General features: G+C 35.6%; 1 protein-coding gene across 1 annotated transcript in view; it reads right to left on the bottom strand.

The window, feature by feature from the left end:
* Positions 1-20,124, bottom strand: part of sgk1 (serum/glucocorticoid regulated kinase 1) — a 40,419-nt gene extending 20,295 nt beyond the window's left edge. The window contains exons 1-2 of the mRNA XM_015394511.1: positions 20,007-20,124; positions 13,642-13,881 (exon numbers count right to left, since the gene is read on the bottom strand). Of these exons, the coding sequence (XP_015249997.1) occupies positions 13,642-13,881; positions 20,007-20,120 (354 nt within the window). The 5' untranslated portion in view covers positions 20,121-20,124. The remainder of the gene's footprint in view (positions 1-13,641; positions 13,882-20,006) is intronic.
* Between the last annotated feature and the right edge of the window lie 3,956 nt (positions 20,125-24,080).

The following is a 24,080-nucleotide window of genomic DNA, read 5'->3' as shown; positions in this document are numbered from 1 at the left end:
TCACAAGCACAACTAATCAAAGGTGCACACTATGAAGATAGCAGATGGTGGCTTTCCAAGCTGGTTCATGTACAATGGTACATTTTAAATTACAATATTGTAAAATGCATTTTTTTTTGTTTTTTCTTTGCTACATCAAGGAACACTGCATGTTCAACCAATTATTTATCATTAAGGACATCTGGGGGTGACTAACGGAGTTACTATCTGCTACTTCAAATACTTCCTGTTAAATAGAAGGGGTTATTTTCTATTGTTGAACAACTAATGTCGATACAATCAGCTCAGTTTTTGAAATAAAAAACCTTTTATAGAAACTCGGATTAAATGATTAATTCAAATTGAATATATTGTGCTATCTCTCAATAGATGGAAGAGGGAATAACCAACAGGATTTGATAACACTGGATGGATATACAATATAGAATAACACTGGATGGATATAAAAAAAATATGGTTACAAATTCTTTTATACAAATTACAAATACATAAATAACTAAAAAATAAACTGAGTTTAGCTGTTTTAAATGTAACTGTTTGGATACTGTTTTAAACTTACATACCGACAGAATCATTCCCACTTCATGAATAAAACATCATACGGCCGCTTTTGTTTTGCACAGGAGGCAGTGGATGAGTCAGTGTCACCCTCAGAAGTAATTTGCTTCTATGTGACAGCTGTAGTGACAGATTCTCCAGTGGACAATCTTCACACAAACCTCCTTTTTCTTAATCACCATTTAGCATGTGTCTGGTAACAGCAACTGAATACATATCACAAGCACAAACTGAATGTGCTCTTTAAACACACACAGGAACACGCACATGCACTGAGAGAGATTAGATGGCTACAGGAAAATATAGGAGAATAGGAGCTAAGTTCAAGGTGGAAATGGCTCAGGAGGAAACCAAATTACATAGCTGGATGTGCTGGTGACCCAGAGCGACTCTTTCGTTTGGTAAAGAGTGTCCTTGGCACAGCGAGCTGACAGCTTCAGAGTCTGCAGTCGTTTCGAATAAGTCTTATCAAGGCTACTGCTCTGCCGGCCCTCTGCACTACCTCAAAAATAGCATGAGGATGCAGCCTGAGTGAGAGAGAGAGACAGTGTGTCTGGCTTTAATACTGAACTTACAGCTCGGGAGAGAACTTTTTTCTTTCTGTGAAAAGTTATTGTCATGCCTATAAATAAAGTAGGATTTAAGCATCAGCTGTTAAAGATGAGTGATTGTTTTCCCCAAATGTTTTTCAATATTAAATAAGAATAAATTCTTGTATAATCGATTATATGGTTTATAATCACACCTTGTTCAGGATGATTATGGCATTCCTCCATGACATACAGTAAACTATAAGACAGCAAGAATAAATTAGCATGTTTTACAGACTCCCCTTTCTGTCAATTCCTCTTCCTGTCCTTTGACCTTGTTTTGTGCCACTATCAGTGATTGGTTGCATAAAAACAGTAATGTCTGTCTTTAAACCTTCCAAATACAGAATCTCGTGTTACAGCCAAGATGCTCAGAGCTTTAAAACATAACTTTAATCAATCCTCATCAGAAATACTGTTTTAACTTCCACCAACATCACTTTTTAGAGATGTGTTTGCCTTTATTCCTTGTGATTTATGTAAACACTTTACCTAAAGGTCTGACCTTTACCCCCGTATGGTAAACAGGGATAAACACTTCAATTAACAAAGAGATCCACCTCTAATCAATTATCTTACGGAAGACTGATAAACATGTTTTTTGTTAGATTTCTATTTTTCTGTACAAAAAACATTTCTATACTTCATTAGACCGCTGTAAATTAGTTTCATTTCATAGGAGGATGTTATATTTTTAATGTAGAATTTTTGCCTAAACTAACCTTCCTTCCTTCCTTCCTTCCTTCCTTCCTTGGTATATAACTTTCTCGTTCTTCATTTCTTATCTACTTTCATTCTTTCTGGGTTTTTTTTTACTGTTCTTCCATCATTCTGAGGTATAAAGTAACTAAATATAAATACTTTGTTATTGCACTTAAGTAGCTTTCTTCATTATTTTATTGCTAAATTTGACCATAGATATCTGTCCTTTATATTTCTTATTTTCTTAAAACTAGCTTGTTAATTCTAAACCTAACCATTGCAATAAAACTGGGGGAAATGAAGAGTTATGAGAGAATATGTCCAGTTGGAGCCCAGTCTTTTTATTTATCTATTTATTTTAAACTGATAGCAACCTGGATGAAGACAGAGGTCTGGTAAAAATTGCAGATGATGATGTAGGTTCCTGATATTCCCAATTCATTCACCCTTTATTATTTTGGATATTTATATGTTAATTATGTTATAAGTTTAAATGCTATAACTGTGATATGTACCAGAGCTTTGAAAATATTCAGTTAATTCTATATTATCGTCTGAATTTTTAATTTAGGGCCGATTAGACTGAGTAAATTTTTATATTCCCTCTATCAACGCAGTGAACAACAGAGAAAAATAAAGATATTTCCTGTGTATAGAACTACTTTTATTTAAGAATATTTTTTGTAAATGTATGTTTAGAATTGAAGATTAAAAACTTAATTTTACCTTTGTACTTAAGTACAATGTAGAACCTTTATTGTTTAACTTAAGTAAAAGAGTTCTGTCAATACTATTTTTTTTTTTACACAGGTATCTGTAATGTTACTTTAAAAATGTGACATAATTCCTTCCTACCTAAATGGTCACCTTGTTTTGTTTGTTTTTTGCCTCTTCATTTATAGATTACAGGTTCAGATTTAAAGCAGTGCAAAGTATGAGGTTTTAAATGGTTCTAAAATTTTTAAAGCAAAACCTCTTATTTTGATGGTCCAATTAATAATTAAAAGTGAATATGTGTGTCCTGTTGGAGTATCAGAAGCAGACATTCTGGTAAAAGTGAGTAAAAAACACAATCTTAAATCAGTCAAGTTTAAAAGAAATGACAAAAAAATAAAAAATAAATTGAATAAATATGAAGAGAGAACCAAATTCAGGATTGGAAAATTGCACCAAAAATCTTTTATAATTTGGAGCTTTTTGACTTTTTTTTTTTTGTTTTTTTTGTTTATTTCTTGACCAAATCATTTGCAGCATTAGTCTTGTATTCTTAAAAAATATTTCAAAGAAAAAACTTTAAAGAATGCTTTTAATTCAATTTACTTTCACATCTAAAAAAAAAAAAATTATTTGCTGAACTGGTTTCTCAGCGTGTCGTTAGGACATCCAAACAGAAACCGCAGTTTCAAACGAAAGTAGATTTTTAAGATCAAAGTACACATGAAGTGAAATCAGCTTTAATGTGGATCACAATAAAATCCATGTTAACAATGATCGCCTAGAGCAGATTACTGCTCAGCTTTCAATCTAAATGCAAGCAAATTAGGTCAATTTCAACCTCAGCCATTAAGCTTTTGTGATAAACCCAAACCACACAAGCAGTTTATGTAGATTTAACTCTGGGAGTACAGAAACAAAATTATTACTGGATAATCAGGCTGCTGCTGTACTTTAAGGATTCTGTAGTTTTGGCTGCAGCTCTGGAACATGGACATAGAAGGTTGGGTTTTGCTGGGCTCTCAGAGGAGATTAAGACCACAATAATTTCCCAAATCCCTTATAATAAAACCTTCTAAAACCTTTTTAGGCTTTCATACTTTTCTTTCTCTCCTCTCTCTTTTCTTCTTTTTCTTTTTTATTTGGTCATAGCTGACGGACATAACTGGGGAGAAACTAAAAAAATAAAACTATCTAGCAGAGATGTGTTAATTTAGTAGTTGTTGCATAGATTGTTTTAATAATCTCAACAAATAAGTAATGCTGAACCATGAAATCATGCAAGGAAACAGTTTCCATTAAAGTAAACATGCAACACCTATTGGTAAATTCAGTTTTTCATTTATTACAGGTTAATTAACCAACAAATTGAGTTTCTGCGAGTTTTTTTTTTTTTTTAATGCTATTGTCCACAAACAGGACTGTTGAGATCATGAAAAGGTTATAGACAAAGATCTTGAAATTCCTGTTTCAGCTGTTTTGAATGTTGTCAAGACGGTTCACAGTTTAAGATGAGGAAGCAAAAGAGAAGTCTGTTGGAGAAAAGTGTGCTGGGTCATCCACCATGTGATCAACTGCTTATAACAGCCATTTAATGGGCTGATAACAGCCACTTCGTATGTTTTGGAGGTACTTTTACATTTAAACCTGTTCACTCTCAGAACATCTTTCTGTTTTTAAAAGACACATTTTCATAAAGCAAATAAGACCCGGGAGCTGCAGCTGAGGTATTTTACTAGTTTGGCACAGAATAGACCTGTGTGTAAAATGTGCTGTGGCAGCATCGGGAATAAATGTTAATGCATATTTATAGGTAGAATATATTAAAGGATAAAAATGAGAGATTGTGCAATGCAAGTTCCAGTTTAATGCTTGGTTCGCATTCCACTACTGCCAGCTCACTTGGCTGTTCAACAAAAGAAAAGGAATGGATTAGAAGGTTTTCTTTGCTAAATTTATGTTAAACACATTCAGCTTCCAAGTCCAGGAAGAGTTCCCTAATTAACATTCTATTTAAGTGTTTCTGAATTGATTGAGGGGAAAAAAATAGTAAGATTAAAGACTGGGGAAAAAAGCGTAATGCATGAAGATAAAGGCTGTAACGAATACAAGGTTGGATTTTGATTAGCAGAGCTGTGGCTTCAACAACAGACTCCTGCAGGTACTGCCAGCTGTTGGAATCGGGCCAAATCAGTGTGACACAAGTATGCTTCACACTGAAACTAAGCTGGCCCCTTCTCTTTTTTATTATAAGCCAAAGAAATTGATGGAGTCTGGAAGTGAAGCTGGGGTGCAGAGGTTCAGACATTTATTTCTTCTTTCTTTGCTGAGATATAACAAAGCAAAAAGAAAGTTCTAAGCCAATTAGATCAACTGCTCACAAAAGCACAAACAGAATTTGGGAATGAAAAGCATTTTACTTTTATTGATACAGTATGCATGGCAAGCCAAACTCTTGGAAAGGGATTGTACCTCTTACTGCCCACGCTGTAACTCTAATTGGACCTTGTGGGGTGTACCTCCTAATGCCATCTCTCTCTCCCGGGGCTCGGTAAAACCCCTTTTGACAGTAATTCAATTAATGGAAAATCCAGCTAAAGCTCAAATCCAACTGAGAGGTTTTTAAGGCGGTATGACCTGATTGGTAGTTTAAGAAAAGAGCTGATTCAGAAAGGATTAAAAGTTGCTACACTCATTGTATTGTTCTTATGATCTTTTTCTACTTCGTTTAGATTGAAAAAAAAAGTCTTCCGACTGTTAATAAATCAACTGCAAATTCTGATTTTCCACCTCATAATCAAGAGTTTAGGCTTCAACAGGTGATGGCGTAAGGACAGAGTTCATGCCCTTGCCTCATAAAAGTTTTATAATTGGTCACTGTTAAAGCTTTGAAATCTGACGCGACACTCGTCAATCATTAGCTCTAGAAAGAGGTGTCCCTTTGCTGATACTGCCCTTTGAATTCATTTCCAAGTTGAGACGACGTCAAGAACTAAAGCCTAGAGAGCAAAGTTCAGCAAAGGTTTGTTAAAACCTTAGAAATGACGTCTAAAGCACCCTAGAAACAAGGAAGCTTCTTTACTGAGAATACTTTACAGCCAGCATTTAAGAGTAGGATGAGGGTATTCATACTTCTAAGAACTTACTGAAATGTTAACAGATTTAATACAGGCTTTATTTTTTTTTTCAGCAAACTGTCAATGATTTTCGGGTGACTTTTGAGAGAATTTTTCCAAGCCCATGTCCATTTGAAGGGCAACCAAAGTCATTCTTCGTGTTTTTGAGAAGTATTTTGGGTAAATACTGCAGTCGTTTAGCGGTAAATCCAACCCCTGTCTCTTAATTTCAGGGAAAAATTCAAGTATCAATTCTCTGAAGTGAAAAATCAAGTCAAATCTCTGTTTTTTGTTTTTTTTTGCTGTTTTTTTTTTCAAATGTGGAATTATTCAAAAGCGGTTGAGTCAAATCTCAGTTATGTAACAGAATGACAGCTATCAATACTTCTAATAAGCAGGAAGTATGACTATTAGAAGTTTCATGTGTTGTTTTTTTATATGACGACTTATTTGTCATCTGTTAATTATCATTTTAAATCAACCACTCCTTTGTTATATTATAGGGCTGAGTCTTTAGGACAGTTTCAAGTTTTTTTTTTTTTTACTAAATTGCAATTAATCAATTTTTTGGAGTCAATTCTCTAACTCTAGTTTTGGATTATTTAATGGTTAAGAAGGATTTGTTTCAAATTTCAAAACAACAGAGACTTGGCTTGTATGGTTTTATCACCAAAGGAGAATAGAGGCAGTTGGCATAGATCAGCTCCTACATCTTATCTCAGCTGAGAATGAAACACGTGGCCGACTGAGTCATTGACATACTTATCATAAATCGACATGACCCACTGATCATCTGCCAGATCATCTGAGCTGACAGTCCTGTCTGTGAAGACAAAGGTACAAATTGATCAAGCTGCCTCTTACAGAACATTAACAACATGAGCTCACTTCATTGACTAATGAAGCAAGGCTTTCCAAGCAATTTGCTTATTTAGATTCAAGCTTTTATCCACCAGCCATAAAACCAACCAAAAAAGTAATAATGGGGCCAGATAGAAATCTTTGTTCCTCCTGGAAACAAAGCCTCATATTTCTCTCCGGAGTCCTCCAGCCATCATCTTTCTCTGCTTCACTTCCTGCCTTCCTTCCGTTTTCTGCATGACTGAGTTTTGGACAGCAAACATAAATGGGGCCAGAAAAGTCCAGGATATTTTGAGTACACTCACTGATTAACAGCATCACTCCATTAATGTTTACACCAGACTATAAGGAAATGATTGAAAAGTTTCTCTTAGATAACAGATAATAGTTATTACCTTGCATAATACATAGTGCAAGGTATTGCTTGAAAATAGGTTTCAGTCAAGCTTTATATAAGAAAATGCAGCCTTTTCTACAATATAAATAGGAATTAGTTGAAAGGCTTAAAGTTGTATTTGGGAAAGTGCGAGGTAATTAACACCCTGCAGATGATGTTGCTGCAAATTGTTGGACAGTACGTACACTCAAGGTGTCCTCAATCTGTCAGATATAAAACATTGGACGTTATGTGCACATATCGTCACATCTAATGCAGCTTGCAATAACATTATCTCCAATGCTTGCATTAAAAAAAACAACAGTAAATAGCAGTAAAATGTGGAAGTAAGAAATTTGCTCAGAATGGATACAAATCCATCAAAGCAAGAACAGGTAAATAAATCCTACAATTTTTCTTATTTTTATTTTATCCTAGCGTTGACCTGTTTTTTTCATCTTCTTCAGTTTTTCTTATCTCATCAAGAGCTGTAAAGTATGGCTCGTACATCAACAAGGCTGTAGGGGCGGTTTTATTTCCTTGCTTTCAATTAGTAGTAATCTGTAAGGTTATACATTGTTAGAGATCAGTATAAAGCTTGTTCATTAATATTGGGAATCTTAAGTCCAAAAAATGAAACAAAAAACATATATTTAGCTTTCTTTTTAGAGTGAAAGGACACTGACCGTGATATTCATGTTTGTATTAACTGACACTACAGAAGCACATGGAAACTTCTCTGCTACAGTTGTGCTTAAAAGTTGATATACTCTCCCATTAAAAAAAATTAGAAATTCACATTATACACAAAAATGAAAAAACTTACTATAAAAAGAAATTTACAAAATGATAATTTATTCATATATATATAAAATCAATGTAATGATTTAAGTTTTTCATTATTTTATTTATTATAACCGTTGTCGATTTCAACTTATTTTACAGGCAGCAGTTTTCTTCTGTCTTTAATGAAAGGGTATGTAAACTTTCAAATAAAATACTGTATTTAGAGAAATATTAACATTTAAGCTTGTTATTGTTTTATGAACTAACTGTATCTTGAGGATGAACGTTTTTAATTCATGTTGTGCGAATTCTCAATTCAGTTACATGAGGTCTCCCACCGCACAAACTTTTGTTTAAATGAAAATAGTGATGTTATGATCACTTTTCAGCAGAAGTACTACAAGACATTGATATCTATGAATAATAAGTTAAGTGTGGCCTGTCTCAGAGTGTGTAGTTTAGTTGCTGTAAGTTTCCATTTTTTTTCTTGTGACTCTGTGTAAGCTTTTATTACCAACTTTAGATATAAAAGTTTGTACTTTAAGTTTGACAATATGTGATATCTATATTGCAGAATTTTATTTCTAAATCAGAAAGAAGCAGTTCTACAGGTGTCCTGATTTACTAAAATGTTCCTTTCAAAGTGATCAATCGAACATTGACTACAAAAACACCAATGTACTGTATACTCCACCAGTTATTATACTCTGTGGCAGTATTTTTAGTACAGACAGTGATAGATAAGACTTGAAAAATTTCTTAGCATTTTAAAGATAACCAGTAAATGCTAACAACACTGACGTTCTTATCCAAAACAGTCCAAAAACAAGAGTGTTAATTGGTTAAGGGTAATTGGTCACTCTAATCTGCTCTATTGTGCTCCTGCATGTTTAGATGTCTCAAGTGTAACTAATCTGCAGCAAAATCTTAGTATGACTTTTCTTTTCTCTCAGTCTTAAATATGAGTGGGCAGTGAGGGCTGTGAAGCATGGAGGCACTTTTTTAAATGTCGAAAATTCCAGAGGGTGATAACAGGTCAGGACAAGTAAATCCCAGTGAGAGTTCATGCTTTCATTTTGATCAAGTCTTCATGATGATTCGCATCATATTTCTATGTGTTTGGTTAATCTGGTTGGTGTGTATGCTGAAAATCACAGGATGTTTTTTGCAGGAGGATTTGCAGAGTTTTGATTCCTCCTCATGCTCAAGCAGCATCAGGGTAGATGGCATGACCTCATCTTCTGGTTTTTATTAAAGCCATCCCCTCATCTTTTTGCTTTTTCCCCTTTTTAGGTATTTCCCATCAGCTCCAACATTACAACCAGGTTGGATAGATTTTTCACAATCCATTCTCTCCTCTACTAAACACCTCTTTTCTTCCTGCGGTCATCAAAGGTTTCTGTGGATTGGAAGCTGAAGACATAGCTTTTTTGCATTCAGAATGTTGCTGCACTTTGTAATTGATATACAAAAAGATGCTTTGATGGCTTTGTAATGTGGAAAAGAAGGAGGCGAGGTAGGATGTTCTCTCCAAACAGTGAAAACTTAATTAAAAGCTAATATATTAATAAAATGCTTGTTCATTTATATTTTATTTACTTTTTCCTCTTCTTGGGTTCAGAAAAAATAGGATTTACTCTGCCATCATCGAAAAGCTTATTAAAAGTCTGTTAATTCAGATGCTGGTTGGTTAACATTTATTTATTTTTCGCTTCTTTTAAGGTTTCGAAGAAATTTAATCTGAGTTCATATGCAGGTCCCTGGTCCTCTTGCAACGGTTCCCAACATGAAAACATTTGTTGCTAGGTACTTATAAAAAAATATGCAAATCCTTAAATGACAGACAGAGAGGCTACAGTAAGCACAGGGAGTTAATGAGGGGAGAAAACATGCACTTATTACCCCCGGTGACATTGTTAAAAGTCCCTGACATTTTGACAGTTGTTATCTACATTGATAGGCTGATAAACCACATAATGGAACGTTGTTCATTTACATTTGAGCCGCGGTGGGTGTGGCCTAAATCAGGGCAAAGCAGAGGCTTACAGTACATGTTGCAAAAAACAATTTTTTTAAGCACCTTAAATGTTTAACCAAGTCATTAATAGGGGTCTGATATGTACAACTTTTAGACTTTTAAACTTTTGCATTGAGAGATGTTCTAGTGTGTTCATGGATTTTGGTGTACAGCAATATTTGACCAGAAGTATTTGAAAATCAAGAGTACTGTAAGATCAGAAGGTGAGCTCTACTCTGCCTGCTACTGTGAGAGATAAATGTAACGCTGTCAATCATTAATCAGGTCCAACTTCACACCTTCATGCAATGTCTTTGTTGCACTTTAGAACAAAGTGCCAACACTGCATTCCCTGTGCAGCTGACACCAACCTGACACCCAATATTTGGGCTGAGTTAACCTATTTTATTATATAAGAGATAAAACAGCTTAAATCTTAGGAAACAGATCAGGATTTTAGGTAGGAGATGCTTTTAAAAGGTTTTAAAAAGTTAACATACCTTCTGCAGAAGACAGCTCTCAAGACATATTTTCCCAATATTGAATGAGTTTGCATCTGTGCTGAATCTTTAATAAATGGTGCCCTAGTTGCTCTGAAATAATGCAGACCAGCTTTGATCTCCGTTTATTTCTACTACTATGATATTGGTGCACTTTATGACAAAGTTAATGATTTACCTGATTGAATAACACTTTAAAATGTACTTTAACATTTTTTTTACACATAATAGCAAACTAACTTATAAAAAAAACAGAGTTTGGAGGTGCATTCCAAATGCTTTTTCTGTTTAAAAAGATGTGAGGCATCACCAGTCAGAGTAACTACCTGTAAGTATGACTGTTCAAAATCAACACAATTTCTTCCCCTTGAACTCTACTTTTTTTTTCTTTAGTTGAATATCAGACAGTTTCTCTGACTGGAATGACTTTGCATGAGTTATAATTAGTGTGTTTCCCACTAGAAGAGAATTGGCTGAGCATTGCCTAACATCTCTATTTTGCGAGGAAATTATATGTAAATAAATATTCCTGCATTTCAAATGTAAAGCCAGTTTCGGAGAGTAGCTGCTGCTTACCAAACATTTTCTGATGTTCAATCTATTTTAATATGGGTGAGTACCTCTTTGTTATCAGCCTCTCTCAAACAACCTAACAACCAGTCTGGGAATAAAGAAAACAGATCTAAACCAGCAGGTTACACAACAACAACTGTTAGTATTTACAATATAATGCCATTTTCAACAACCTTTTACTATCCCTTCAGCTAAAGTCAGACAAGCAACAATAAGAAAAGGGAAAAAGGAGCATGATGAAAGGAAAACTAATTTCCTATACGCATGGATGTTGTTCAATAGAGCACAAATAGTCGTCACTTTGAAAGAGTGTGGTTTATAACCTCGATGGGATAGGGATGACTCATTCCCTCTAAATGCCCAGTAAACTGGAAAAACACACAGAGACACAAAGGGGGGGTTAACTGACGAGTACAGTGAGTGATAAGCAGAGGGTTAGCTGCAGCCCCATTATGGTGACATTGCGGATAGAAGCGTTATGGCAAGGCATCTGTTGACAATTTCAGCGTTTCTGGATGAATGCAGGGCTCCTGATGTCCATTATAGAAACACTCACCAACTGTGGGCAGCTGTAAACCTCAGTGGTTTGTTTACAGTTGAGTTTGATATATATAACTGTAATCATGGTTTCAGATAAAAAGCCTCACAACAATTCCTAAAATCCTTTTGTTACCCTCTTCTTTCCAGGCTGCTTCCAGTAATGCTTATCGGTTAAGTAACACATGTCAGAGAAACGATTTTAAATACGGTGTGGAAAACTTTTCCACCTGCAGATTATAGAGGAAAAATTATTGCATGTGCAAACAGGAGGCGAGAGGGGGCGGCCACTCCTATTGCATCGCACATAATATGAAAAAGAGCATGGTGTCCTTATTATCCCTTCACACACCCCGTATGTCTGGTGAAATATTATTTCAAGGTAAGTTCAGCATATTCTAAAGTCACTAAATATATCAAACATAGTTGTAGGCATAATCAAAGGTCAATTCATCTTCATGAGTGTCTGGTAAACAGCAATACCATTATCAGCTGGAGCCTTGGCAGGGATCTTTAAGAGTTTGCATGCTGCTTCTAAGCCTGCTGTTTCCTCCCACAGTCTAACAACATGCATGCTAAAGTAAGTGCAATTTTTAGCTCATAAAACAGCCTGCTTTGCATCTATTTGCTAAAAGGATGGAGGCTGCATGCATATGTGAGTATGTGAACCTATAACTAATAAATATATTCATTTAATTATCCAAACTGGAGAATCTGCATAGGGACCTGTTTTTTTCTTTTTAAAACTTTTAATATAAGTCATTATTTGCATCATGGTTGTTATTCTAATACCTGTAGAACTGTTCTTACACTATTGCTGTAGTAAAGAAAAGAAAATCTTTTATGGATACAACAGACTGTTTGCTTTATACTTTCTAAAAAATATGCTAAATCTGAAGCAAATTGAATTCCACAAAAGTCTAATACTTGAAAGCCTGAAAAGATTAGAGATAATAACATTAGAGGCTAAGGCAACAAATGTTGCTTGAAGTCCCTAATTATGTTAAACATTTGACCATATGAGTGTCCTTGAACTTTCCCCAACAGTCTTAAACATGTAAATCTGGCTTTATTGCTTTATATCTAAAAGGAATTTCTGTTACTAGTGAAATGCAATTTGATACAGAGATGCTGACTGAACTACGGATATTAAACTCTTTCCCCTGGAAAAACTCAGCAAACAATAAAGTTTTACCAAACATTTTCCACTCTAAGAAAGAGGGTAGTTTGCTTAAGGCAAGAACATTGAGTGATTTTGAAGCCTGTAGGCCCCTTTACAATTCCATACCCATATGTTTCCACTATGGACGTATAAACAAACCATTTCATACCCATGGCATATCTGTAATGCTGTGAATTATGGAGTAATATAGTGTAATGTTATGTTTTTTGTTTTGAACTAAACATGACCTTTTTCAGTTGACTGTGGTTCTGATGTCAAACTGGAACAATTCACTTTTATCAAAATAAACATTTGTGACCCCTTTTTTTAAATCACATTTTCTAATATAATATCCAACAACTATAAAAGTAGATTAAATCACTGCTTACCTAAAAGCAGATAAACGGTATCAGATATTAATCACATGTAACCTAAGTAAATTAAATAAGCTTTTTTTTTATTGTATTTATTAAAAAAATAATAATTTAAAGTTGCTTATCTAGGATCTAATAACCGGATATTTTATCCCTTTTCAGCAACAACTGCTTTCAAATATTTGTGAAAATGATTTATGAGTTTTTTTATATTTTTATCAACATGGTTATCAATTCTTCCTTTCAATATTGTTTTTATTCAGTCACACTCTATCGTTTATGAGCATAAACATAAAATCACCATTTGAAAAATCAGAGCAATAGGTGAATAACTGGCTATACATTCTTGATTATTTATGTAGCATTTAGTCAGCTGTACACATACCATTGTCTTGTGTTTATAAGACAAGATCTGGGTCAGTCTGTAGGATTATTATGTTGCAGCAAGAAGGTTCTGGACTTAAATCCTGGCCGAGGGTCTTTCTGCATGGAGTCTCCTTGTTCTCCCCAGTGGGTTCTCTCTGGGTACTCCAGCTTTCTCTCATAGTGTTAAGTTTATTGGGAACCCTTATGTGTTAGTGTGTGTCCACATTACTGTATGTCTTTGTGTTGCCCTGCGAATCATGGAAGTGCAACCTTTTAACTTTAGCACAGAGGTTTTAAAAGTCACTGTAAACTATAAACTGATGTTAATATATTGGAGTTACATCACCAAAAGGTTGTAACACAAACAACATAATGAGGACACAAGCAACACCCTTTGTTTATCTCTCACCTTGCAGCTTTTGGCTTTCTCACGCCCGCTGGGTTGCCCTGTTTTGGTGCACGGCGAGCACGGCTCCTGGTGGTAATAATGGCATCCTTGCAAGCCTGCATAGTGACAGCAGCCATACGGTGAAGGGTAGTGCGTGTACCACAGGTCCTCAGCCAGTGGACACCTTGGGCATTGATAGAGAAGGTTTTTCCCCTGGGTTTTTTCCACGTTCACCTTGGGATTCCTCATCCATCGCCTTACCTGCACACAAAACAATAATATCAAGTTTAATTTTCTTGATTTAAGTTTTGCTTGTCTTTGCTTCTCCCAAAAACTACATACACTGTCAGCCTTGTCATGCAACTGTTTGATCAAGGTCATATGAGTTTGTTATTCTATTGCTAATTACATGTTTGCACAAGAGGATTACACAAACATACTGTACTTGAAAGATGTGCAACTATGTTCTGCCAGAATGAGAAGAACACACACAGATATTTATGAGCTACAAAGCCTGAGAGCTGTTCTTTTTAGCATTCGGTTCATAATATTTACTAGTGTAATATACCAAGCACATTTGCAGGTTTGTGCATGAGAAACAATGCACACTGCACCTAAGGTGACTCACATCTTTCACCACAGCTGCTGCCACGACATGCAAAAAAATAGCTGTGTAGGTGTGGGCATGTTCAGGCAGTTTTAGAGGAAAGAAATTGAGGAAGTGAAGCAAAAACAGAAAAACAGAAACATGTGAAAGCTTTATTATAAAAGCTTTAAGAAAACCATTCCTGCTTAGTTAGTAAACACACACCACAGGGCTGTGGCCTGTGTGATGGAGCAAGTTCAGACAGCTGAGACTCAAACACACGCACGTGTAGAGATTGAATGCCTAAAGTCAAGGGTAGCCAGACAGCATGTCAAGGCATGTTGGGTCTAGAGGAAGAACAAACCTGAAAAAAACATCTCAGCAGGTGAAAGTAAAAACAACTGAGGCAGCAGGCCAAAAACAGCCCAGGTGGCTAAAATAATAATAATAATAAAAAAAAAGAATGCAAGAATCTGCAGAAAGATATAAATATGAGACCAGGACTTTGTTTCATTGATAAATTCAAGAAAGTGTTCTGCTTAACTTTGCAATTCATTAATAAAATAAATTACAAAATCTAAATCGGAAGAACATTATTAAGGTTTTCTAAACTATTTTACACATAAAAATAACTTTTCGTGTGTTTTAGCAATATAGCTCTAGGAATAGCTGTCCCAGAGCTAGATGAAAGCCCAACAGCTTTGCTTTCACAAGCAGACCATTATGACTGTTGCCATAAGGTTTCGCTTGATACTTGTATGTTAAACTTTATTGAAAATTATTTAGGGAGTATATAATTGATAAGGAGATGGAAAGGGAGGCGAGAAAAGAAGAGGGGATAAGAACTAAGGGTATAGAGAGAGAGAGAGGCAAGAAACAGTGCATGAAAAGAGAAAATAAAAAAAGCAAAAATAGACAACAGAGAAGACATACAGTGACTCCTAGAAGATAAATAAATCTTAATAGTGTGGCGGGCATTTGTACAACAACCTTTTGCAGCAGCAAGTCCCAAGAGTATCATGTTTAAGGTGTTAATCAGACTTGATTTGGTCTTGTTATTTCTATTGATAATGAACAAACTTTTGGATTATAGGAATAACTGTTTTGTTGGCTCTTGAGACATTTTATTTTCACCTTGAATCTGCCTCGGCAGATGGCTGCTCAATCTGAGTCTGGTTCTGCTGGAGGTTTCTTCCTGTTAAAAGGGCGTTTTTCTTCTCCACTGTCGTTTCAAGCATGCTTAATGTGAGGGATTGCCTTCAAGTCAACGAGTCTATGCAAAAGACTGGTCCCCACTGAAGGAAATCATCTCCAGTGTATAATGTTTTATGATAGGGTGGTGTAAATAAACAGTGTTTTTCCTCAAGGCTGAAATTTCCACTTCTGATCTCACCTGACGAAACCACGTGTTTTCTTCCACATGTTTGCTGTGACCCTAACATGACTTTAAGTAGACTGCAATACAAACTTCTAATGGGTTTTTATCAACATTTGCTTTCTTGAAACTTTTTATGAAATCACTCAAAGCTGGATTTTGAACATATTTTAAGATTTATATTTTTAAGATTATATTATGCTCATAAGCTGTCATATCTGTTAATAGCATCCAACATAACCCTGACATTGAATTCGGCTCCAACCTTCTACAATACTCTTTTTTTTTTTTTTTTTTGTGCTGCATTTCTCTTCCTAACGAAAAGCTCCAGTATGGATGTCTAAAGTACAGCTCCTGAGCATAAAGGTTGCCATTTTACAAATAAATGGGGAAGGAAAATCTAATGCTAGGCAACTATGAAGAGGTACTTTGGCCTATAAATGTGTTCAATTGTTAAGTGTTCTAGTGCAGCTGATGACCTCTTATCCTAACCAAAACTTTTATAGTTCTATGAAAATGAATAGGTGTCTCAAACAATTCTTAAAAATCAACCTGATGCCAGTCCTAACGTGTTCTCTTTTCTGGATGAGGTCAATCAATAATGTGATTTTTCACCCTTCACTCACACCCTTAAGTTTATCCTAATGTTATATATCACTTGTCATTTAGGGTTGAGCTTCCTCAATTTTGCAATCTTTTACAGCTTCAATTCGTAACTACTAACATACTATCATTGACCTGATTAGATATTATTACACATAAAAAAAACTTACTTGCAGTTGTCAAGTGGGGAAAAAATAGATGTAATACCTTTGTCATAAACGAATAATAGCCACACCAAAATAAAAGCCATTATTTTTCTCTGGATTATTTTACTCATCATAATAAAATCTGCAAAATATGGAAGCATCACATGTCCACATGTCCTTGCCCTTAATCCTGCAATCCCATAAAAGTTTTCAGGCACAAATAGAGCAATAAAAACACATGTTTTTACTCACTTATGATTTAAATTTTTGCACCATTGTGTCTCTTAAGAAATATATTGAATATTTTTTGCACTCTGGCTCACATCTTTACCTTATTAGGCTTATTTAGCTCATACTAGAAAGCGAAACAGAGAAGGGCAAACCCTGAAAAGCAGCAAGCATTGTCTGATTTTGGGTTGTGAGCTCGTGTTTGATTGGAAGGCTTCCGGGCTTTTTTAATCCTCGCTCAGGATTGAATGCAGCCCATACTGATCGTTAAATAGATTAAAAGACAGGAAAAACATCGACTAATAAGAGAAGATAGATGATAAGACAGAATGACATAAAGACAGATTTTTAATTGTTTGTGATCTTGTTTGGTTTAAAGGCAAACATATGTATCCTGTTTACCAAGAGGATAGAATTTATTATTAAGTGGTTGCATCAGTCCACACATTCTCTACAAGAAATATTAGTTTTTTCTTTCCTTTTATCGCTTGCGGTCAGGAATCTCTGTTTGATCTCAGCGGTAAATTATTCAGATTAGGGAAAGCAAGAGCAGTGCTGCTTGTCAAGCTTTTTTATAATTACAGCATGCAGCACACTTCATCTCATCAGTTAAACAAGCCTCTGGCCAACTAATGTGCTGCCTCACTTTTTAGACAGCCAGCATCAATTTTTTTTTACTACACATTGATCTATAAATCCTTCAACCAGAATTTAAACCCCTTAAATGTAAAAGAAGATGTTTGTTTTCTATTAAACTTGCTTTGTTTTGGGGGAATGCAGGTGGCGCAGTGGTTAGCTCGCACCACCCATGTACGGAGGCCTTAGTCCTCGATGCGGCCGACCCAAGTTTGAATCCAACCTTTGGTCCTTTGCAGCATGTCTCATACCCTCTTTCCTGTCAGCCAACTGTTTGAAAAAAACGGCACTAGTGCTGCAAACTAAAAAAAAGATGAAAATCTGGCTTTCTTTTCTAATATTGTAATCCCCAAATAACCCTCCTTAACAACAAAGGGAGCTCATCCTACTTGATGACTCGGTTTAAAAAAAAAAACTAACAAGGTTTAAGAATTACATAATCCACACCTACATATAGAGTCACGATAAAATACTGCTTGGCTATAATTACAGTTAGTGAAAGCAGCTGACACAAGTAATGAGGAGGTTTATTTGTCTTTTTGTATCCTTGGTTTTGCTGAAGAGTTGTACGGTGCATTTCATCCCTTTCCTTAAAACTTCAACTAAGAAACGTATTATGTTGATTCACCGGCCGGAGGATCCATAGGATGGCCGGTTGGGTTTTCTTTTTAATTTGCAGAATTATTGCAGACTATTGCCACTGGGAATATTTTAAAGCAAAAACATTAGGTAAACAAGGAGGAGAATGTTCCAACCGTAATGGTGAGATGTTTCTGTTATGTAAAAATTTGCTTTGTGTTTTCTTTTTTTTAATGTTCATCCTGAGCATCAATTTTTTTTTACCTAGCCACCACATCTGTTTTTCCTTAAGACGTAGTTAGCCTTTTACATAAGCAGAGTTGAGAACATTTTGTGCTCTCTGGTTTAAAAAGTGCTCTTAATACTTGAAATTTCTCATATTTTTCTGCATATTTGATCAATTCTATTTAAATAATCCAACAAAAATCATGCACTTTTTAATAAATAAGGATAAACAGGTTACATTCTATTTACAAATAAGAATCTGTTTTTTTACATTTGTGTTTAGCACCTTAGGTTAATGTCTCCATACAACCCTCTATAATTACAGATAACTTTTTTTTTTTTTAGCATATATCGCTGCCAGCTTTGTACATGTAGAGACTGAATATGTTTGCCCAGAATAGCTCCCACTCAGTCAGACTAGATAATAAGCATCTCTGAACAAATCTCCAAAGCCTTGTCACGGAGTTAGATTTACATTATTCTGTAATCCAGACTTCCCCATTGCTGTTCTGCAATGGGATTGGCGGGGTGTCTTGTTGGAAAGCAAACTTCCTGCTCCAGTTATATTTGGTTTTAATAACCTGCAGTGATTACAGGCAAGAAGCAGTGTCCCCTCTATACTGAAATTTCATTCCTGCATGTTATTAAGTTACTTGTTGCATATTTAAAACACATCTTCTTATTGTTTTTTATTATCATGATCATATAAAGGCTAAACTACACTATTAGTATATTTTACTTGTTGACTGAAGCTGCTTTTGACTGGATCTTTGATGTACGGCCACATCTAGGTAGGTTTTAGTTGTCAAATATTGCTTCCATTTTACATAACAAATGTAAAAAGGCCTCTATGTGATGTTTGCATTTTTTTAAATGATGTAATACTGTTTTACATTTAAATTCCTCAACTTTTCCTGATCTGCCTATTTTGTTATTTGGTCTTCATGCTGATGTTGATCATTGTTCTCTAAATAACCTCCACACAACAGCTCCTATACTGAGATTAAATTCAACGAACATAAATTGAATAGAATAATCAAACTTCATACTACTGATTTTATTTAGCAGCATTCCAGTAAAGGGGGATAAATATGCCAAAAAGTCTTTGTAAACAATGTCTCATTTTCATTTGTCCTTTCACTGTAAAATTATTCATTAGTTTTGACAAAATTTGGGCCTCATTAATGGGGAAGTGGTGGCCCAGTCGTTAAGGCATAGAGGTTGGAATCCTGGGGTTCTGAGTTTGAGCCCCACGCCTAAAGACTGCCACTCTGGGTCCCTGAAAAAGACCCTTAGCTTCCAAAGGGGATGGGTTAAATGCAGAGGTAAATTTCTCTAATGTGAGATCAATAAAGTTCAATTATAATTTTTTAGATAACGACTTTTGATGGCCGTTGAGAGGAAAACCTTTTGGCTTGTTTGTGCTCCTAACTAATCAGAATATCATAAGCTTATAATAAGAGTGTCTCTGTATTAATGTAAATGACACCATATTAGACAGTTCATATTATTTGCTAATCTTAACCTTTCGAGTTATGCTAAATAATTACTCAGAAGCCTCATTGAGCAGCTTGAATATTCATTAAAACCTGCTCCATAGGAAGTTTTATGTGTGCTGACTCACCACAAGGTATTTTTCTGCAATGTGAATGCTCATCCATTGAAGAAGTAATAAAAACAAGTAGATAACAAAAGGCAATACATGAATTGAAAAAATTGTCTTTGTGACAGCACAGCAGCATCGTGCTCTGAATGATCCAAACCAGGACGAACTGAAGGATTTTCACACTTAATCCAACAGCTTTTGGTTTTAGACTCACACAGACACACACATGTGGGAAGAAATACTATAATGCACACAGACATGGAGGGAATCTGTTCCTCAGTCTGATTAGAGTGGCTTTGCTCTCACTATGACATCATCTCTGGCACTCACACACAAACACGCTGACACACAAACACTGCATGTGAAGGTGCATGAAAAGGCAAACTGACAAAAAAAGCTCACCTTTCTCTTGACAAACTGAAATGCCGAACACTTCTTAAAGGAGAAAGCAGTTTTCTCTCCTCCTCCCACACCTCCGCCTCCCCCAGCACCTCCTCCTCCGTTAACCATCTTCATGGCCGACACCGGCACCCCGCTTGCCTCCGTAGATCCCAGGATGACAGGAAGGACTGTGGTGGAGCAAAGGGGAGAATGTTTAAAGAGAGACACGTCAAGGAACAAAATACTTTGTGTGGCAATAAGAAATAGGATGGAGGAGAGAGAGACAAGAGTAGGTGGAGGAGGCATTTGAACCAAAATGTGAGGGAGGGATGCAGGATGCTGCAATTAGAGTGGAATAACTACAGCAACAAATCTGTGAAGAGATAGGATAAAAAAATGGAATGAGATTAATGGTCAGAAAGATGGAGATTTATGGAGAAGATGAAACAGACTTGTTTACAAGTTTCATTACACTTAAAGCATGTCTAGACTAAAGTTTTTGCATCTTTTTCCTTAATGTATCACTAATAAAGTGTCGTCACGTCTGCCTCCATCTGTACCTTGATGCTGTTGTCTCTGCTGATGCCGCTGATCCCACTGCAGCCTTTTTTATTTTTAAGAGTCCCGAATCAGAAGCTGTAAGTCCCCCCGTCAGTTACAGGTGTCCCTTTTAGTTTCCTTCCTCACTCATCTAAAGTCTTCATTCCCAAAGGAAAACCGGAGAGAAGAGACGAAGAGAGTCCGTGAACAGGACGTTGCTTAATGACAGCATGTCACTGATATGTGTGTGTGTGTGTGTGTGTGTGTCATCAGCAGAGCAACAGCTTGAGATGCACTGTGGGTGAAAGCTCAGGAGGTGTGTGTGGATATGTGGGTGGGTGATGAGGGGAGGATGATGTGTCCAGTTGCAGTGCTGCTACTTTATCAATGAAAGGCTCTGCAGTGAGAAGCTGCTGCTTCTCCTTCTCTCCCTCTTTCTCTCTCTCTCTCTCTCTCTCTCTCTCTCTCTCTCTCTCTCTCATCCAGCCTCATCACTGTTCCCCACCCTCCCCATTTACCCCGTTCACCCATCATTCCGCTGCAGTCGAGGATAGCTCCTCCCATTTTCTCTCCAGCTATCAATCGCCTTGTCACACCCCATTCTTCTGAGATTTTCTTTATCTTGGTAAAAAAATTGTCCCACTGAAAGGCTGAGGAGGGGAATGAGACTTGTATTTTGTCTGCACTCTACAATACCTCTGCAAAGGCTTAACACAGAACATTTTGATCATGTTTTATCTGATTTGCTCCAGCACGGTTTAAGCTCTTTCCTCTGGACCTGTAGGATTCCATATTCTGGCTGTGCAAATTACAGGAAGTGCTGTATTTTTCTTTTCTTTTCTTTTTTTTTTTTTGTTGTCATCCTAAAAGTTTGTTGTTGTTTTTTTATTTAAACCTAGTTTCTTCCTTAAGTCCAGGTTCAGAACTCTTGACACATGGAAACATGGACACCTATACAATTTGAATAAGCCTTAAAAACGCATAATCTTATCTGCTTTATATATAAATACTTATGTATCATTAAATAAATTCTGAATAAATTTATGCTCTTCTTAATGATTATTTGAAAATCTTTTTTGGCTTCAATAAGAATGCTACTTTTCAATGCAGACCTTTCTTTTAAAATGTTTTTCACTAGTATTGTTTAGAATATATTCTTGGTAATAAGGTCCAGGTCTTTGAGGTTGGTCTTGTATCACTTTAATACTAAATAGGTATTCTGTGTTAGTTCAAATGCAGCAGCAAAAAATGTTTCATTTACAGTTCAGTCTATCCTGACAGAGAAATCTGGAGATTGATTCAAAGTTTGGGACTTTTGCGGCATGTGTGGTCCATTTTCTCTCTGTGTTCAAAACCCCTTAGAAACTAAAAGCCTTAAAAAAAATAAAAAAAAATTTGGTAAACCTACACTGCAAGAGAACTGAAATCTAAAGCCATTCTTTCTTAAAATAAGTGCATTTTTCTTAAATTGAGGAGTTTAGTGAGACACTTTGCCAATGGAGCAATTTACATTTAAAATAAGAAAAAAAACGATTGCGTTGTCCTATTTCAAGTGCTTATTATCTAATTATCTTATTTTAAGAGGAAAAAAATAATTCCACTGGCAAATCATCTTATTTACCTACTCAAAGGTAAATACACTCCTTTTGAAAGAAATTCTCACTTATTTCTAGATTGCTTTTGCAGTGATAAAAAACAAGTCACAGACAGTTTGAGCAAACAGATGATAAATAATCTTTGAGTGTAAAGGAGTCTGAGCCTTTTTCTCTTAAACATCCCACATAAATAAAACAACTCCTCATGTCCAGGCTTTGTATAGCTTTGCAGCTGTGGGATGGCCAGAACTTTGCCTTCTGTGTGGAAAATAAAACCAAATGGATACTCAAATGAAGTAATAAAAAGGAAATCAAATTCTCACACCACTAGAGCCCTAATCACCAGAAGGGGCGCTGTACCAAGGCTGCAGTGGTTTCAGGGAGACATCATTAAATTGGTGCCACTAACATGGGGAGAGTCTAAGTGAAGTATGTATATGTAGGAGTTTTTCCCTGCAGCTCCTCCTCCAGAGGTACTTGGGGCTTGCTGGATACTTCCCTGATTATTGCTTTTGCTGCATTGCCTGTCAGTTTATGTTGAGCAAATCACTTTGTAGATTTACCGGTACAGCTGTATCATACTCCTTTGACATGGTTGATTAATTGGTTCTCTTTCAGAAAAAAGGCATACAATAAATAATCTAAAGCATATGTTTCTTGAGATGGAATAAATACATTTTTATCATTAGGTTAATAGGAAAAACCCTATTAAAGAAAACAATGACTGAGTAATGATCTGCTAATTACAGTCTGAATTAGGGCATTAGATGGAAAATGATCTGTGACTCAGCAGCACTTACATAATACTTTGGATGGCAAAGTAAGCAGTGGACAGCACACACATAATAAATAGCTTTTACTGGCAGAGGTTAAGGGTTGAATGACCAAACTGTCCTCACAAATCCTGCAGTGTAAAGGTAAGGGTAGATAGCTTTCTAATCAAATATCAAACTTATTATGGAGAAGTTTTATTATCTCCTATTCATAATTTAATGTCGTCATTTGCTTCAACTTAGACCGATATAACTTCGTTCAATGTTGCTGAAACAGAAAGACATAAACTCTGCTATTTTATTTCAGCATCATATAAATAACAAAACATTTAAAATGTAAATTCATGAGGCAACTTTAATAAAGGAAGAAAAGGGTAAACTTCAGCAGAAAACATTGGTGAAATGTTTTACTAAATCTGTTCAGAGGGATAAAAAGAAAAACAACCTAGTTTGCCAAAACATCTCATCATTGAGCTCTGAGGACTGTGAGGTGCTCTCACATAGTCTGACAGCAGTACAGCCTTACATAACCTCAGCAGACTCTCTCTCAACTGTATAGCTGCATCCACATGAATAATTCTGTCTAAGAAAATGTTCATTGCTGCTCTTGTGAAATAAGAGAAGCAGCTTCAGAATGATCAATTAGATATTCTCCTAAGTCATATGGATCAATGACAAAATCTTCTGCATATTCATTAGTTGTGTTTGATTAAGTTTTATATATTACCAGAACTTCATCAAAAACAAAGAATCTAGATAAAAACTAGTTCTTTTATTCTTTATATTTACTCTCATGCTTAAATCCAAGAACTTCCAACCAGAAACCAAGTTTTTTTTTTTTTTGGTTTGTTTTAGCCCTTATGATTGGCAAAAATTGTAATCTGAGACTGCTAATGAGCTCCACTGGGTATGCTCTTATCACATTATGAAAATCATATAGCTAGGGATTGAAAAACTGCAAATTTTTCTCTGCCTTTTAAGTAAAATAAAATAAAACAGAACAATCCTTGATAAGTTGTTAACATAAAACATGAAAACTGTTTTAGTACATTATTAAAACATTTCTTAGATAATCATATAGCCTATATTAGTTAAGATAATGGTACAAAAAAATATGGTAAATGGCCTTTACTTGTACTCTATAGCACCTTATTTAGTCCAAGGATCACAAAGCACACAAGATAATC

This window comes from Cyprinodon variegatus, unplaced genomic scaffold (genome assembly GCF_000732505.1).
Source record: "Cyprinodon variegatus isolate N-32 unplaced genomic scaffold, C_variegatus-1.0 Scaffold690, whole genome shotgun sequence".
Taxonomy (NCBI): domain Eukaryota; kingdom Metazoa; phylum Chordata; class Actinopteri; order Cyprinodontiformes; family Cyprinodontidae; genus Cyprinodon; species Cyprinodon variegatus.
Note: the sequence above shows the minus strand (reverse complement) of the source record. Positions and strands in the feature narration are given on the sequence as shown.